The following is a 19502-nucleotide window of genomic DNA, read 5'->3' on the forward strand; positions in this document are numbered from 1 at the left end:
CCTCTATGGCAAGTACATACAGATAAGGAGACCAAAACTGTACACAATACTCCAGGTGTGGTCTCACCGAGGCCCTATACAATTGCGGCAAGGCATCTTTACTCCTGTATTCAAATCCCCTTGCGATGAAGGCCAACAGACTATTTGCCTTCCTAATTGCTCGCTGCGCCTGCAAGCTTTTAGTGACTCATCAACAGGGACACTCATTCCTTTTGGACGTCAATACCTCTAACCTCTCTCAATTTAAGAAATACTCTGCCTTTCTGTTTCTTCTACCGAAGAGAATAACTTCAAACTTATTCACATTGTATTCCATCTGCCATGTTCTTGCCCTTCATTCACTTAGCCTGTCAGAAATGTCGCATTTAGGCTAAATCTGACTGAATCCCAAATCATTTACATTCTTACATACATGTGCATACAGCACATTAGGCCATTCAGACCATCGTGCCTGTGCCAGGATGACTCCTATATCAGTATAGAGTGAAACCGAATAAAGGGTGGCTTTCCCAGGAATGGCCTTTTCCTTTCTGTTAATGAACAACAACAATAAATTGTCACAACTTCCTCACCAGCTTCCTCCCACTTTTCCTGAAGGTGTTGACTCTCTGCTGATATAGAGCTCTACAGGTGCCATTTGATTTCTGGAATCTTGCCAAAGTTGCTATTATTCATGCGTGAGGTTTGACAGAGTGTTGACTAAAGCAAACACCAAAGACAAATCTGATATCAGAGATCCCCATCATAGCACATGCTAACCAAGGGACAGCCCAACTAGGATCAGCACAGGTGAGGATTAAACCCAGGATTTTTGTTGCCTGGATGTCCATTATTCACAGGATTACTGAATACACATTTTAATTAGGGCAGCCACTGACCAAAGCACCTATTAGCACCCAAAAGTACAGGGAGAAGATCCAGCAGTTAATGGGAAGCGAGAGGAGAGATGAATGAAGAATAAAGGGTAACCGAAAGCTAGATATACTATGTTGAGTAAGGAAATGGAAAACAAGCTTTGGAATATAGAGCTCCTTGCTGTAGTTTCTTCTTTCCCCACTTACAGAATTTAGGGTTCTGCTGTTCACATGGCGGTGTGAAAGTCAGGATTTTCCACTCTATGCCTGGCAATGGTTCAGCTTCATCTAGTGCCACCCAAGTGATTCCTTGCTCTTTGCCTGCAGCAGGCAGAAAGCCCACTTTCTAGGAGGAATGAAACAACACTTTTTAAAATCTCACAGTTCTACATTAATTTACTATTTTCTTAAATATGCACCTGAAAAGTAGCCCGATGAATTAATAAAGAAACAATTCCTTGTAAAGTGCTAAAGTGATTAGTGCGACATCCATGGGAGCAGAAGATTGGGGTGGGGTTGGGGGGGCGGGCGGTTGCAGCAGAGGATTCCATTAATCTTGCAACAATTCCTACCACTAACTAACTACACAGAAACTTGTAGGAGTGCTATACAATAGATCATGACTGTTTATTTCCTGGTAATCTGCCTCAATTTATTTCTGAACAAACTTCTAGTAATACTAGTAATAGTCACAATCCTCTTGATGAACCTAATTATGATTCAGTAACAGAACATACTGGCAGCCAATGTCCACTTTATCAATAATGTTACCATTGAACAGGGTCACTTTGTATTGTATGAAGTGGACTATTACATCTATCCAACGTGACTCCAAAACAAAATTGTTGCATAAACTGTTGAAGTGCTGCGCTCAATGTTTATGAAATTCATTCCCAAGATTAGATTATTGCCCTTAATTTACACGAATTTCCATTATTTCCTACATTTTCCATGGAAATAACTGATTAAATATTATACACTTTTGAGCTCTTCTGAAATTCCGAAAAGATAGTGTGTTTTTCCAGAATTCATAAAATCATGGCCAGTACAAAAAATTTCCAACTCACAATCAGACAGTGACATGAGTTTGTGAACAAGCTGTCACCTTTTTGTATTTACAATGGATTACAAAGATTCAAGGCATGCTCCACAGTCTACAGCCTTCTTACCAGAGTGGGTGGACAGTTCGGGGATGAGCATGTAACTACCATCAGATCTTGGTGAATAGCCAGCAGCGCCCAGCTCCCAGTACCTGAACCTGTAATACAAACAGTTGAAGGTGTCAGAGGACTTTCCAGGTCACTAGGATGCCAATGGAGAGACGGCATCTAAATGAACTGAAGCCAAAGTAGAAAACTAAATGTAGTCGACGTAAAATACGAAAATCAGAAATTTACCACTGGTAAGTGAGGTCACATTCCTTGTTGTAATATTTATTACGAGGAGGTCCTGAGGAGAGCAGAGGCAAAGATTAGAACTTGTAGTTGAATTGCAAAAAGTGGCTCAGATCATTCTTCTGCTCATAATTAAAAACTGCTCATTATGACATAAGGCTCAAATGGTAATGGTTACAATTTTCTTTTAAATCAGCAAGTTACGAATAAGAAAGTTAAATGGGTTTATTTTTAATATTAATGAAAACAGAGATGTGGAGTAAGTTACCCTGAAATCTAGTTGGGGTGGAAGAGTATAACTAAATTCAAGAAACAATTTGATACATTTATGGAGAGTAAAAGGATTGTTGGACATGATGGGAAGTGAGTATGGTAGAACTGAACCTGAAAAAGGATAGGTTTACTCAATCTAGAGATCTTTTTCTGTTCATTTTCAGGAACTCATTCCATTGGTTAATATAACATTCCAGGATAAGGTTCCATAGTGACCTAGTCTGAATAATTCAAATGCAGGGCCTTGGTAAAACTTTTTCTAAAAACAAATTTGAATTGGTTAACCTCCCTATCAAGGCCACCACTTCAACAAATTTCCATGGGTAGGTACAGAAACATGACCCGTCTGTACTCAGTGCCAATCACACCATCACTGCCAGATTATTTTCGTAGCAATTCTCATTCGTTCTACAAATCTTATCTCCGGACTGCCAGTTGGCAAGGGTCCAACAAGAATATTGCAATAGGAGCTTTATAAGATCCACCAGCCTCGAGGGCCATAGTTTACACAGGCCAAAACCAAACAGCACAGTGAACTTTTCAAAAGCATGCGAACTGAGTCAGATTGTACACAAACAGAATGGTGCTGATTGCATGTGCAGTTTTGGCTCCAGTTTTATTCACTTATGGAATCTTAAAAACTTGAGATTATGAAAACCAAACCTTTTCTAGATTACCAAAGGATACCCTAAAGCTGGATAGGCCCAGTTCAATACTGGGTCAGCATGAGCCACTAGTGTATATACTTCATTATAGTGCCCTATGTCAGTGAAGACTACCAGATTAAATACCCTGAGGTTGTGATTCTTCAGTAATGCAGCTTGATGCTGAAAATATTAGTGTGTAAAACTAAAGATGATCAGGTAGATCTTTAACCGATTGCGAATTTAATCTGCCACTTTTCCCACAGACAGTAGAGGCCAACACAGCCACAAAAACAAAACAACAAGGCCTCAAAGCTGTCAACAAATACTAAGAAGAACTTCAGATATGTTGTTATGAATGCAAGACTTTATAAGACGGTTATGTTTTAAACTGTCTCTTTTAATTTAAGGTAAAACAGAGTGCCTTGGAATGGAGGATGGGAATCGTGCTAAACTCTGACTGGAAACAGACCTATGTGATTTGGTTGTCATGGGGTCAGAGCCCTGGTTGAAACTCAGAAACTCAAGTGCCTGTTTTCACATCTTGACACAAAAGAAGGGCAGCTGGTCCTCAGTCAGACAGAGACACCAAGAAAGAAAGACTGAAAACAGCAGCTGCTGTGCTGGGCAGAGGGAAAGTCTGTTTTTGCGTTAACCACCAAGCAGAAGGCTGGTGGGAACGCATTCCCTGTTGAACAGAGGGAACTTGTAGAGATTTTAACAATCAAGGAGTCACCAGAGGATGTCTTGATATTGGAAATCAGTTTGATTATACTCAGGAGATTGAGAGAAGGAACTTTAAAAAGAGGCTGAAAGACTCGCCCTGGTGTATCATGGAAAAAAGAACCTGTTGGATAGCCAGCAGGAATTTAGGGCTTGAACTACAAGGCTACCTATCTGCTGAAAGTGTTACGTAACCTATAAATGTGGCATGGGGTTTTCCATTATGCTAATTAGTTTATTGGGAAAGTACCTTTATTGCAGTTTTGTGTATTAGTTGACCACTAAGTAATGTTTAGTCTACATTGATTTTAACAAAATTGTTACAGCAAAAGTCTTAAAACATGAAATCTTGTGTGATGCTTTCCATCGATCACAGGGAAAATTCATATCTCTTTCTAAGTTATTGGTCTCCATGGGGATCATAACCATGTCCAAGATGTAACATGACAAAAGGTCAGAGGCCCAGGTTACAGGCTAGTTAGCTGAAGATTGCTGATGACATTTAATCGTGATTCAATTCACCAATTCTAGTGAGCGTTCCCAAAGGATGTCACAGGATGCTTGGATAGCAGTATCTCTAAAAACAACTACTCAATGCAAAGAAATTTAAACAAATAAGAAGCTAAGTCTCCATTTCTATGCCATTTCTAATTGTCCAGCCCCTGACTGCCTCTGATTTAAATTTTATTAACGTGAGGGAAAATTCAAAAATCATGCAGCTACTGTCAATGGTGGACAACATAGTATGTTGGTGCTCCTACTACTGGGAGAAAAACGAGGGTAATGGAAAATCAGAGGGCAGTGACCTGCTCTGTTCTTGGCCATATCCAAGTGATTGACTTGGAGCAGGACCCCTGTTTACTGTACTGACTAAGGAACGTACATCAGAGAAAGAAAGTAGTATATATATTATGGGAAAGAGAATTCAGAAAATAAACAGTGATTACTGTTTATAAGATTTCAGGTTTACTTATCTGATGCCCAGAAGAAAGCCATACAACTTTCCTAGGAATAATTAAATGTTTACTGTATTTAACTTCTATCCAATAATTTTTTTCCCCCACTATTACCACTTGCTCATAGGCATTGTTAGTTGTCAGGCAGTTACCTTTCTGCTTCTCTGAGCTGTATCGACGAGGACCCGTTGGCTGTCCATAGCCCAGCAGTTCTGTGCCAGTGCCGAAGAGTAAATGCCAGTAAATCCATCTGTAATATATTATACACCAAGAAAATCACTGTATGTAATCCAATTGCAAATTACATTATTCTCCTAGGTGCAATCTTGCAATCTACAATGTCATTGTCAAAATTGAATCCTATCTGGCGATTAACAATACCATAAATTCAATTTTAAGCATTCACTGCTGTATAAAATTGTAAATTTTTAAATGGAGACAAAAATTAAATGTTTTTCCCACTGTTACTTCCCACATCCGTACTCTTTGTGATTTGGGAGGGTCGACTGATTTGGATATCAGCCATCGCTAACAAAATTCTAGTCTACTGAGAGGAGGAAACTTTAGGCAGTGGAATGGGTTGTTTTACCAAATTTCCATCCCAGAGGCGATGGTGTGATTGACTCTAAGGACTAGGCAACCGACAAGCAGGAAACCTAATCCATTGGGGGTAAAAGAGCTCAGCTAGAGGCCCAGGATATGCTTCAAGCATGGACTCGCGAACAGAAATCAAACATTCAAACATTACAGCTTCTAGGAGTAATGATACAATGACCTTCCAGGAATGTAATGTTGTACTTAACAGCAGTTTTTAGCACAAATCCGAACAAGGACATCCAAACAGGTTTCTTTGTACAGCATTCACACACAGGAGGTGGTTATACCAATTTACAAGACAGCTCGTCAAGTAATGCCATCAGGCAATGCTATAAAGTACATTTTTGCAATGTACTGAATTGATAATTATGTTTTAGAAAGCTCAACATTTTAAAAAAAAGCTGACATATGTTCCATTGAAAGTAAGTGTAAAATTATTGGCAAGATAACTGTAAAAAAACAATTGCACAGGCTCCTCTGCTCTGTTACTGGAAAACTGCAGTGCAAACAATGTACTTACTCATTTTTATTGGAAGAACGCCACAGATGATATAAAATAAAGGGTTCAATTCTAAAAGAGGTGCAAGAGCTGAGAAACGTGGGCATATACGTGCATAAATCATTGGCGGTGGCAGGATAGGTTGAGAAAGAGGTTAAAGCATATGGCACCCTGGGCTTTATCAACAGCAGTAAACAGTGCAAAAACAAGATAGTTATGTTAAACTTGTACAAAATAATGGTTTGATCTCAACTGAAACATTGCGTCCAGTTCTGGGCAGCACACTTTAGGAAGGATGTGAAGGCATTAGAGAGGGTGCAGATTAGATTCATAAGAATGATCCCTGGGACGAGGAACTTCAGTTATGTAGAAAGACTGGAGAAGTTGGGACTGTTCTCTTTGGTGAAGAGAAGGTTGAGAGGAGATTTGATAGAGGTATTCAAAATCATGAGGAGCTTGGACAGGGTAAATAGGGAGAAACTTCCCATTGGTGGAAGGGTCGAGAAACAGAGGGGACAAATTTAAGATAACTGGCAAAAGAAGCAATGGTGGCATGAGGAAAACCTTTTGCATGCAATGAGTGGTTAGGATTTGGAATGCACTGCCTGAGAGTGTGGTGGAGGCAGGTTCAACAGAGGCTTTCAAAAGGGAATTGGATCATTTCACAAAAAGAAAAAATTTGCAAGGCTACGGCGAAAAGGCACCTTCGGAGGCCAGAACACGACAGGCCAAATGGCCTCCTGTTGTGCTGTACCATTCTATGATTCTACTGAAAATCAAAACTGATAATTGAATCTAACCATATTTAACAAAACTGTGGAGCTTTCCTTAAGGGAAATAATTGTAGGTTTACTACAAATATCTCAGGTAGCAGTGCCAGCATATATCAGGCATAAAGATCGGGGCCCGCTCGCTAACGTGTAAAATGAGGCAGGGTGACGTCGGGCGTGCGTCCTGACGTCACCCTGTGTCATTTAGATTGTCAGTTCGGCGGGTGCGCATCTGAGTCGGATGCATGCCTGCTGACCTGTCAATGGCCTATTTAGGCCATTAGAAAACCAATTGAACTCATTAATGGGCCTGCCTGTCCAACCTTAAGGTTGGCGGACAGGCCGGGACCCCAGGCAGGCTTGTGAAAAAATATGAAACCTCATCCATGGGTGGGATGAGGTTTCATGAGTGATTTAAAAAAATGCTGAATATTTTACAAGTTATGGACATGTCCCAACTCATGTGACAGTATCACATGAGGGGACATGGCAGGGAAATTTTTTTCTAATCTTTATTCAAAGTTTTAGATCGGAGCCGATCTCCCTGAGACAGCACTTTGCCTCAGGGAGATCTGTGAGCTCTTTCGCATGCATGCGCATAGCGCTTCCTGGCGCACATCACGTTGGGCGGGCTTTAATTGGCCTGCCCACATAAAATGGCAGCATGTTCCCGATAGGGGGCGCCAATTGGAAGCCCACCCACTTGCGCACTTCCCCACCGATGGGGGGGAAAATGTTGCCTCAGGAGGCCTTATGTTTGATTTCTAGTCTATACTGAATTAACCTCTGTCAGCTAGTGATGGTAAGAGTACTGTACCTGGTCTCGGCATTCTTAGGAGAGGGGAATAAAGTACATGAATTCTTTTTCTGGACACTATCAAGTGACCCAGTCTACAAAATGCATGTAACAATGATGGTAAAAAGCCACCATCCAGTATATCAGACCAGAAGGTGCCTTGTCTGATTCAAAGGGTTTTATTTTGTAGCTCCTATTAGGGCTGAGAGTGGAGGCAGGTGGGTGATAAAAATAACACTGGTGGCTGATGTACAGGTTCACCCTGCATAATCCCGCCCCCAGGCCATTTTCATGGAGGTAGGATGGGAGTTGGGAGGGGTACTCGGCCGCACATGGCGGGTAACCAATCAGGCTCGGTAAGGGCCGCTTAAAGGAGGCCGTGGGATTTTCCAGTCAGCTTCCAGGTTCCTGGAGGTGGTGGGGGCCAGTTTAGTTGCCTGAAAGCTGCCTCCTGAGGGGCCAGCAATCCAGGCAGGCTGAGAGGCTGTCCTTGCCTCAGATGCAGCAGCAACAGGAGGCCACCTTACAAGGAGCTCCTCACAGCCAAATCCAACCCAAGACCCTGCCCACCAACAATGATGTCCTGGCTGCAAAAGCAATGTTTTATTTAATCTCCATTTTGACGTGCTTGCTCCCTCACTTGCCCTCCATTATATCCCACTGTTGCTTTCAAGCTAGCCTGATTAGCCCTCCAGCTTCGAGAGCCTGCCTGTCGTCGCTAATTGGATGGCGAGTTTGCCCTCTGGCCATTAACTGGTCGCTCCTGAGAAAATCACATTGAGTGACTGTTCCTCACACAGTTTGAGCCTGATGGTGAGGTTCAGAAGCCTGCAAGGAAAATCCTGACCATAGTCTATGCTGCATTAGTTGATTTTAGCTAGGACAGCAGCTGTGGACCACAATGGGCTTTAGTGCTCGTGGACTAGAGAGGAAAACTATTTAGTCACTATTTCCACTTCTGTCTGTTGTCCACAGACCTGTCATGAAAGCCCACAACTCAACAGCCTGCTGATTCTCACTGTCTGGGCTACACATGAAACTGCACACGAATAATAGCTGGTATCTTCTGGAGGAGAAAGAGGAAAAGGCAAGAAAACTGTCAAAATGTAAATGCAAGATTGTGTTTTAAACAAAAATATATCCACAATAGACATTTGAAACAAAGGGTTTACGAAAATTAAAAATCTATATACTGAAGTCTCACTTGTGTCATACCTAGCACAAAAGAAGATAGTTGTGGTTTTTGGAGGTCAATCATCTCAGTTCCAGGACATCACTGCAGGAGTTCCTCAGGATAGTGTCCTAGATGCAACCATTCTCAGCTGCTTCAAGATCTTCCTTCCATCATAAGGTCAGAAGTGGGGATGTTCACTGATAATTGCACAATGTTCAGTTCCATTTGCAACTCCTCAGATATTGAAGCAGTCTATGTCCAAATGCAGCAAGACCTGGACAATATCCAGGCTTGGGCTGACAAGTGGCAAGTAACATTCGCATCACACAGATGCCAGGCAAGGACCATCTTCAACAAGAGAGAATCTAACTATTACCTCTTGACATTCAATGGCATTACCATCGCTGAATCCCCCACTGGGGGTTACCATTGACCAGAAACTGAACTGGACTAGCCATATAAATACTGTGGGTACAAGAGCAGGTCAGAGGCTAGGAATCTTGCACCAGCTCGCCTCTGACTCCCCAAAGCCTGTCCACCATCTAAAAGGCACAAGTCAGGAGTGTGACGGAATACACTCCACTTGCCTGGGCAAGTGCAGCTCCCACAATACACAAGACACCATCCAGGACAAAGCAGTCTGCTTGATTGGCACCACTTCCACAAGCATTCACTCCCTCCACCACCAATGCACAATGGTAGCAATGTGTACCATCTACAAAATGCACTTCAGGAACTCACCAAGGCTCTTTAGACAGCACTTTCCAAACCCATGACAGCTACCATCTAGAAGGACAAAGACAGCAGATGCATGGGAACACCACCACCTGGAAGGTCCCCTCTAAGCCACTCACCGTCCTGACTTGGAAATTCCTTCACTGTCGCTAGGTCAAAGTCCTGAAACTCCCTAACAGCACTGTGGGTGTACCTACACCACACGTACTGCAGCAGCTCAAGAAGGCAGCTCACCACCACCTTCTCGAGGACAATTAAGGATGGGCTATAAATGATGGCCTAGCTAGCGATGCCCACCTCTCATGAATTAATTTTTAAAAACTTACCACTATTTGGTCGAGTCACAATGTCCACCACAGTAGAGGTCACCTTTGTGTACCAGTCATACTGAAAAAAAGCAAACATTATGTTACAGTTGTCGGCTTTTTTCGTATGACTTAAGTAAAATATGACAAAGTCCCTTTTTCCCTCCATTAGGTGTCCACTGTTATTATCCTTTACCTGGGTTACTCTTAGGCCAGCCCAAAACTAGGGAGGGGCAGGAAGCTGGACAAGAGCAATGCCTCAGCATGAAGTTGACTGCACTTAAAAAAAAAGGCCACTAACACAAAACACTTAAATACAGGGGCAAAGCAAAATACTGAGGATACTGAAATACTGAGGATACAAAATACTGAAGGTCTGAAATAAAAGCAAAAAAATGCTGGAAATATTCAACAGATTTGGCAGCACGCAGAGAGAAAAGAGTTAATGTTCCAGATCATTGACCTTTCATCTGAACTGAAAAAAATTAGAGATGTGACAGGTTAAAAGCATGCAGAGGCAAAGGGAGACAAAGGAAGCGATAGAAAAAAGGGGAAGATCTGTGATCAGATGGAAGACGGAGAATGATAAAAGGCATGATGGTGCAAGGCAAAAGTGGGTGCTGATAGGACAAGGAAAAAAATAAAAGATGTGTCTCGAGCTACAATGGGAACATGCAGAATCATTTCCAACATCTGCCATCCAAAAACGAAACCAGAAAACACAAAACAAAATTAGGGCAAAGGTTATCATCTGAAATTGTTGAACTCAACATTGAGTCCTGCTATTCCTCAAATTTACACTGTGCTCATTAGAGCAGTGTAGGAGGCCAGGGAAAGAGGAGTCAGAGTGTGAGTGGATAATGGTTTTAATTCTATGGGTGAAAGCATAGGTTTGTAGGCTGAATGCAGGTATTCTGTAAAGCAGCCACCCAATCTGTGTTCATTCTCCTCAATGTAGAGATGACTGCATTGTGAATAGCAATATAAACAATTTTTTAAAAATATTCACTCATGGGATGTGTGCATCGCTGGCTCGGCCAGCATTCATTGCCCTTCTCTAATTGCCCTTGAGAAGGTGATGGTGAGCTGCCTTCTTGAACCGCTGCAGTCCATGTGGTGTAGGTACACCCACAGTGCTCTTCTGGAGGGAGTTCCAGAATGTTGACCTAGCTACAGTGAAGGAACAGCGATATAATTCCAAGTCAGGAGGGTGAGTGGCTTGGAGGGGGACTTCCAGGTTGTGACATTCCCGTGCATCTGTTGCCCTTGCCCTTCAACATGGTGATGTTTGTGGTTTTGAAAGGTGCTGTATAAGGAGCCTTGGTGAGTTCCTACAGTGCATCTTGTAGATGGGTACACACTGCTGCCACTGTGCACAGTGGTGGAGGGAGCGAACGTTTGTGGATGGGGTGCAAATCAGGCAGGCTGCTTTGTCCTGGATGGTGTCAAGCTTCTTGACTGTTGCTGGAGCTGTACTCATTCAGTTAAGTGGAGAGTATTCCATCACACTCCTGACCTGTGTCTTATAGTTGATAGACAGGCTTTGGGGAGTCAGGAGATGAGTTACTTGCCGCAGGATTCCTAGCTCTGACCTGCTCTAGAAGCCACAGTATTTATATGGCTTTCCCAGTTCAGTTTCTCGTCAATGGTAACCCCCAGGATATTGACAGTGAGGGATTCAGTGATGGTGATGCCATTGAATGTCAAGCGGCAATGGTTAGATTCTCTCTTGTTGGAGATGGTCATTGCCTGACACTTGTGTGGCGCAAATCTTACTTGCCACTTGTCAGCCCAAGCCTGGATATTTTCCAGATATTGCTGCATTTGGATATGGACTGCTTCAGTATCTGAGGAATCAGGAATGGTGCTGAACATTGTGCAATCATCAGTGAACATCCCCACTTCTGACTTTATGATGGAAGGAAGGTCATTGATGAAGCGGCTGAAGATAGTTGCGCCTAGGACACTACCCTGAGGAACTCCTGCAGTGATGTCCTGGAGCTGAGATGATTGGCCTCCAACAACCACAACCATCTTCCTTTGTGCTCGGTATAAATCCAACCAGCGGAGAGCTTTCCCCCTGATTCCCATTGACTCCAGTTTTACTAGGGCTTTTTAATACCACACTCAGTCAAATGCTGCCTTGATGTCAAGGATAGTCCTCTCACCTCAATATACTAAACTGAAACAAGTACAAGCAAAGCACAATTTCACCTAGAAGTGTGTTTGAGGCATTGGATGATGGGAAGGGGGCAGGGAAATGGGCAGGTGCTGCCTTTCCTGCACATGCATGAAATGGACAGGGTTGCAGGGGATTATAAAGTGGATGAGGGTCTCACAGAGAGAGCAGTCTCTTTGGAATGCTGAAAGGGGAAGGGAGTGGGAGATGTGTTTGGTTGTGGAATCATGTTGGAAGTGGCGAAGATGGCCGATGATGAATTGAATCTGGAGGCTGGTGAGTTGGAAGGTGAGGATAAGGGATAAGGGTAAGAGATATGCTCTTTAGCTCTAAAGAAGAGTCTTTTGGACTTGAAACGTTAACTCTGTTTCTCTCTCCACGGATGCTGCCCAACCTGCTGAGTTGTACCAGCATTTTCTGTTTTTATTTCAGATTTCCAGCATCCGCAGTATTTGGTTTTATTAAAAGGGGAACCACATTGTGGTTCTAGGGGAAGGGGTGAGAGAAGGGGTCAGAGCAGAAATTCAGGAAATAGAACTGACATAGTCAGGGTGTTACAAATGCAAAGTTTATAAGATTGTTACGTTTTGGGAATGTCACTTTAATTTAGGGTAAAATGGAGAAATGAAGGGATCATGTGACCTGTTCTGAATTCAGCCTAACAGCAAGCTCGGGTGGCTTGGTTGTTAAAGATGGCCTGGATTGTTTTATTGGGAAGAAAGTGCAGGATGTTCATACCTGTAGACAATGGCAAGAGCTTCTGTGATGACTGTGGGTAGACTGTTAGACTCCAAGTCTCACAGGGACGTGTTAGGAATGTCAGGTTTTATAAATGGTTATACTTTAAACTGTCTATTTAGTTCCAAGAAAAAAATGGAGTTGGTGAACTAGAGGATAGATAGTTAGTATTTCTACATGGATACAAGGCCCATGTGATTCACACTGTCATGGGGATGGGCCTTGAAAGGAGAAGAATCCATAAAAATATCACTAAACATCACAGACAGGGTCAATCGGAAAGAGGGAGAGCAGAGAGATAGGGGTAGCTAGGCCCACACATGAAGTAGGAAAAATGTTATTTTCTGTTATATGTTCTGTTGAAGGGTCATGAGGACTCGAAACGTCAACTTTGTTCTTCTCCGCCAATGCTGCCAGACCTGCTGAGTTTTTCCAGGTATTTCTGTTTTTGTTTATGTTATTTTTCTTGTTCACCACATGGAAGGTAGGTGGGAGCTCGCACTAGATTGAAGAGACCAAGTTCGTGAGGATTTAAACAAGGCTGGAAAATTCACCTAGCTTTGGCTAGAGGGAGGAATCTCCAAGGTAACCTTCACCGCGAGTGTCAGTCCTGGGGTTATAAGTTACACCATTGGGAAAGGAAAAAGAAAGCAGGCCATCGGGAGAGGAAAATAGCTTTGGACTGGTTCTGGGAGAATGTCCAATTAAGGCACAGCATAAAGTACAACAGTGAGGAGGGGACTTCTAGTCTTTTAAAAGTGAAATGGGGCGATCTTTTCAACAACCTAGAGTTTAAATTCTTACAAAAATAGTGTTTTTCCAGGTGGAACGAGAATTTTTGAAACTAGAATATCCAATTCACAAGTAGACAGGTGGCAACCTACCTTCAGTAAAGATTCCAGGAGAAATTTCTCCTGAGGCAACAGGGGTGCCTTATTACACATTGGAATTGGCTCTTCCTGCCTTTTTTTTAAAACCTGGAGATGGAGCCCTATGTCCCTGCAAAACACTCGCCCCTAGCAGCTTACTGGAAAAGTCTGCATTTCTAATAATGGCGCCAATAATTACTGGGGTAGAATTTCCAAATGGCAGGGAGGAAGGAGCTCTGTGAAACAGTGTGGAATTTTAATTGTCAGGTAGGGAACGCTACAGTAAAGGCTGCAGTCCAGGTGCAAGTAGGATGTATGTGGAGGAGCCCATTTATGCCAAGACTTTTGGGGGGGGGGCATCTGATTGTGCTAAAGGGTGAGGGGGTCTGATCATGGGTATGGGGGAAGCAAGGTGGCTTGTGAAACTGGGTACAAGGAAGCACTCCTACTTCTCCTGGTCAACAAGCAGTGTTGGAATACATATCTTCCATACAGGAATCCTCACTTCCTTTTAGCTGCTGGGTTTCTTCAAGCCAAGGAAGCCCAGTGGCACAGTATTAAATATGGAAGAACTAAAATCTGAGGCATACAGCCTCATGAAAATATTTAAACGAGCAGTGAGCCTCTTGGGAGTGGGCTGGCTTGTTGCTCACATCCCCGTTAAAACCTGAAGTATTGAATTGGCGGATTCATAGTGGGTTAGGTTCAGGTTTGAGGTTTTTACCTGACCCAAACCCACCAGTTTCTGGGAGTTCAAATTGTCTCCAATGACTTAGTCAACCAGGTGTTGGTCTGTGGTGGGTTAACTCTTCAATATTCAGGGACCACCACTGGATATGCCTGTGTGGGGAAAAACAGAACTGGCTATGCCCAAACAGATTTTAAGCTTTTTGGTGTCTCAACTCAAAGGACAAATCATTTCCATTTAGATATGGTGTTGAAGATTGACTACTTCAGCAAGACTCCATGCCTTCAACAGAGGAGGGAGAAAAAAAGCATGCTTTACATCCTGAGACATTTTTTCAAACTTATGTTAAAAATTCAATTTTCTAGAAAGAATAAGTTACAATCCGAAAAGGAAAATCAACTTTAGTATTTAAGCTTGTAACTGTATCACTATGGTAGAAAGAATTAAATAAATTTTTAGGATTGCACTGCTGCCAGGTGCCAGCTCTGCATTCCAAATGTGTATTGTAACATTATGCAATTAAAAGCTGCAACAATGCAACACATTAAGTACATGTGTACTGCTGTTCATAATCCATTGCCGAAATAGATGAGACAATTTTTAGAAAATATACTCTGTGGTGTATTTGCCTATTTTGTATATAAATACTAACCATACAAAGTCTGCTACACTGTTGGTGGGGTCCACCTGCATCACCTTCTAAGTAGACAATGCGACACTTGTCAGGACTGAGCCGAGGAGACCAAACAGCATTTGTTTGAGATGAAAGTTGTACTGTGAGGGAAAAGCCATAAGCTAAACATCAGCATAAGTGAAACACATATTTCAAAAGGAGACAAGGATAAACTTGTTGAGACTTTGCACACAGCGTGAAGTCTCATTATCTGGGCATGGATCAGAGAATCGGGTACTTGATGAATTAGTCCCACCTGTGTATAATTCTCTGATCTATGCTTCCATTGAGCAAGCCAGTTCTGGGACTGCACCTTAGAGAATTTAGCTCAATGTCTTCCTGAAAATAAACTTGCAAAAAAAAAAAAGAGGTTCTGCTCCACTTAGGATGTCATTACTTGCAGTAAAGTGCAGTTTAACAGGTGTTATAATTGATATGAAAATGATGCTTGACCCTTGAAGTCTTCTCCTTTCCCAAGTAAAAGGTTTGTCAAACACATTTTTACAAGGGCATTGCACCTTTAAGAGTGTTCCAATAGAATCATCATTAAATGGCAATAATATTATCGTGAGCAGTTCAGTATAGTATTCCCCTTATTTCAGTTTCGCTCTACAATTCAGCTGACTGGAACTTTGCATGGCATGGGGTTGAACAGGCTGCCTACACACAATATTGCATTCTAAAATGGAAAGCTCTACTGCTGCAAGATAGTCCATCAATCGATGATGCTGTCATAGCTACAATTGCTAACTGAAGTGTCATGCCATCCTGTGTCCCATTCACAACAAAGTCCTATTTAGCCTGATTCAATGACATTTATACTGCCTTTATTCTGCACTGTATGATGCATTTTTCATCAACACTGGCATAGATATAATTCTGCCATTATTTCCTCAGTTCAGAAATGGTGCTTATTCTCAGACCACATTGCTAAACAGCAATTTCACATTGTAGGCACAGCACAGAAAAGGAAGCTAGCATCACCTGTGCCAATTCTCATTCCACAAGACATTTGGCAGAATTTTGCCCTCGGTTGGTGGGCGGGCCCCACTGGCTTGGCGGCGAGCGGGCAGCCGAACTCCGCCACCAAAGCGGGCCCCTCTGCCATTTTAAGTGGGTGGGCCAATTAAGGCCCACCCAGCGGCCTGCTATGCGCTTCCTGTGCGGGTGGGGAGGGATTCTCCATCTGTCAAAGTGCACTCTTTCACGCACATGCACTGCTCCCTGAGACTAAGTGCTGTCTCAGGGAGATCAGTGAAAGTGTTGCAAAGTTAAAAAATAGAAAAATAAAAAAATTATTAACATGTCCCCCTCATGTGACAATGTCACACGAGATGGGACATGTTAATAAATATCACATAAAATTTATTAAAGTTCTTAAAAACGGACATGAAACCTCATCCCATCGGTGGATGAGGTTTCATGTATTATCAGAAGCCCGCTGGGGCTCCTGGCCTGCCTGCCAGCCTTAAGGTTGGATGGGCAGGGTTTTTAATTATCTTAATTAACCTGTCAATGGCCTCAATTGGCCATTAACAGGTCGGCGGGCGGACAGCTGATTTCGCTGTCGGCCTGCCTTCCCAAAGATTTAAATGGACTGGGATGACGTCGGGGGTTCCTCCCGACGTCATCCCACGTTATTTTCCCGTCAGCGAGCGGGCCCCGCCCCCAAATTGCTGACGGGAAAATTCAGGCCCATGTGTTCTGTCTACAAAGTGAATAAAGCACCACCAACAGTATAAAGATGTTAAGAAAAACATTTTACTCAAAAGGAGTCACTTACCACAGTTACCACCTGTCAGATCCACATAGTATAGTCCAGACCTAGAAGGAAGAACAACAGGTGAATGTAATGACAATAAATACATTAGAAAGGAACACAAGGATGTACAAGGTTGCAAAAACATTTTGGTCCAATCAGCTAGCTCCAGATGATTTCTACAAATATTTTGGAAAGGCACTGAAAAAGTATTATGGCAAAGGGAAAGTTATGGAGAACATTTTTACATATTTGCTTTTGCGACAAGATCTTTAAGAAAATTAAGCTGTTTATATTAAATTTGAGTTGAGTTGTACATGTTTCATTGGAAACTCATTTTAAGTACCTGCAAAACCTGTTACTCCTGTAGGTGGTGCTATGATGGATATTTTCAAAGTTAAAGGTATCACACTATGTTGCTCAATAATTGATGTTCTATAATTATGAGTTTGTACAATATGACAGCTGGGTTGCCATAAATTGCTCAAAATTACTATTACTTTTTTAAAAAATAAAACCTCCCACTTTCCCACTTCACTCAGGAACTTGCTCCTATTAATCATGAGCAAGGCAAGAAGAAATTCACTCGTGGATTATCTAGTTAGGGACAGTTCTGACAAAAGATCATTGACCTGAAATGTTAACCCTGTTATCTCTCTCCACAGATGCTGCCAGACCTACTGAGCATTTGCAGCATTTTGCAGTTTTATGTTAGGATTCCAGCATCTGTGGTATTTTGTTTTTATTAGTATCAGGATGAGTTACAACATGTGGAAAAAGTTGTGGCAAACTTATGGTGTAATCTGAAAATTTTCCTCCATCATATGAACAGTTATGAACCGTATAAATGCAGTACAAAATTTTCATTGGTGCACACGAGATGGTGGGAGGCAACAAGAAAGGAGCAAATGGGTGGCAGATGCAGCTTTGATTGTTGGTTATTTTTCTTTACCCAAATTTTAGTCTTTTCACTTTTTGTCCTGCCTGAGACAACACTTATTTTCTTTTAAATTTACTTTTTTAATATCAGGCTTAAACAGAATTTGAAGCCCTGATTTTAACCTGGGATGGGTGCGTGGCCTGCAGGCACTGGGGTAATAGTGAATGAAGATGCTGGAGTGGTCATTTTAATTTCAGATATCAGACTCCCACCCAAAAATAATGGGAATGATGTGATGGTTGGCAAGCAGAGGAAGGAAACTGAAAGCTGCAGATCGCTTCCAGAGGCCCGAGGAAACAGGTTTGAATCACATCTTTGGACATTGACATTTCAATAATAGAGGATCTTTGTGACAGCGGCCTTGACTGAACTGAAAACTCCAGTAAAATGGAGTGGGGGCGGGGGGGGGGGCGAGTTGGAGGGTGGTGTTTGTGACACAGCATGGCTGGTACAGTGTTTCCATTTTAACCTCCCCCATCCCTCCCAGGCAGCTGGGGACAACTCATGAGATCAGGAAAAGCTAGAAAACAGTTAATATGATGCTTAGGTTTCCAGAAATGTAGAGAGCTAAGAAGTATGAAATGACTAAAAATTAATACAATTGTTCATTTTGTTGTATAGAAATTAGTAGTCATTATGGTCTTGACTCTTCAGTTCCCTGTGTCAAATTCAGCTCCACCACTGCAATGGGCAAATGAAAAACCTAGATCTGAATTTCCAGATAGTCATAAATGGTCCATTACCATAAAACTATGGATTTCAGAAATATAACCCAATATTAAATTGGGTAATGTAAAATATTGGATCCTTCAATTGTCGTTATGAATCTTTAGTGCATCTTTGGAACAATTTTCTGCAGATAGCCATCGAATAACCAATTCCTTTCTCAAGGTTCAGTCCAACTGAACTTTAGCAATGAAACTTTAAAGTGTTTAATGCCCTATGTAATATTCTTACAAAAATACTGCCATATTCTTTGACAATTTGCTTGCTATTCCATCGTCATCCTCCACCCCAACTTTATTAAACGCATTCATCATCATTGGGAAACTTCAAACAAAAAAAAAAATAGCAAATGTTCATTTTAGCATTGCATTTTAAACAGTGTATTCATTAGTCCAATATTGTGGATACTGCCAGCCCTCCAAATTCCTGCCCAAGTAGCTGTTATCCTTGTGAAAACCTGGGCAGTGAGTTTTTGATTGAGGGGCGCTATACTCAGGTCTCATTTCATCCACGCGTGCATTTCCCCACAGGAGACCCTCCCTAGTCAGCAAATCAACAGCAAGAACCCAGTATGGTTCTCATTCTGGACCCTGAGAGCGACAAGCTAATTCTAGCAGTCCAATTACTGACCCATCCGAGATTAGCAAGCTCAACAAAAAATCAGGAAAATAACCAGGGACTGTCTGATCTGTCTAGCTTATTGGTAGACCTGGCACTGCCTTTATGCTGGGTAAGTGAATGACCTCTCATAGTTTCAGTTAGAAGTTTCCTCTTACTTTCTATTAGTGCAGTATGCGAGACCTAACCGTTGAAGCTCATGATTCCATCCAACAAATATGATTCCAGTGTCATTGGGAGCCCAAAATGCCTGAAATACAAACACAAGGTTGAAGACCAAAGATAAAAGCAGCATGTTACAAAGCAGATCCTTTCCATTCTAGGAGGGTGTGAGTAGTATGATTGTTGAAAATTTGATTAAAAGGCGTGATAGACCACGTTTCAACTTAGTTATAAAATACAATGTTTAAAATCACAGACTAAAACTAAACTTAAAAGTGAAAATGTTAAAAAGCAATTGGCTAGATCGCAAATTCCATTGCCCTTCCAACTAGTTTACCCGTAGCTTCTCAGGCACAGCCTTTTGGTGTAGCTAGCTCCACAGTGTAGAAGCATAGAAACAGAAAAATATTAGCACCAGTAACGTGTTCAG

The 19502-nt window shown here is 42.1% G+C and overlaps 1 protein-coding gene across 1 annotated transcript in view; it reads right to left on the bottom strand.

Moving 5' to 3' along the window:
* LOC144681778 (acylamino-acid-releasing enzyme-like) overlaps nucleotides 1–19502 on the bottom strand; it is an 89362-nt gene that overhangs the window by 41872 nt on the left and 27988 nt on the right. Inside the window, exons 8-15 of the mRNA XM_078543772.1 lie at nucleotides 19069–19160; nucleotides 16651–16691; nucleotides 14847–14968; nucleotides 9742–9802; nucleotides 4997–5094; nucleotides 2252–2303; nucleotides 2024–2112; nucleotides 1062–1200 (exon numbers count right to left, since the gene is read on the bottom strand). Of these exons, the coding sequence (XP_078399898.1) occupies nucleotides 1062–1200; nucleotides 2024–2112; nucleotides 2252–2303; nucleotides 4997–5094; nucleotides 9742–9802; nucleotides 14847–14968; nucleotides 16651–16691; nucleotides 19069–19160 (694 nt within the window). The remainder of the gene's footprint in view (nucleotides 1–1061; nucleotides 1201–2023; nucleotides 2113–2251; nucleotides 2304–4996; nucleotides 5095–9741; nucleotides 9803–14846; nucleotides 14969–16650; nucleotides 16692–19068; nucleotides 19161–19502) is intronic.

This window comes from Cetorhinus maximus, chromosome 6, assembly GCF_964194155.1.
Source record: "Cetorhinus maximus chromosome 6, sCetMax3.hap1.1, whole genome shotgun sequence".
Lineage (NCBI taxonomy): Eukaryota > Metazoa > Chordata > Chondrichthyes > Lamniformes > Cetorhinidae > Cetorhinus > Cetorhinus maximus.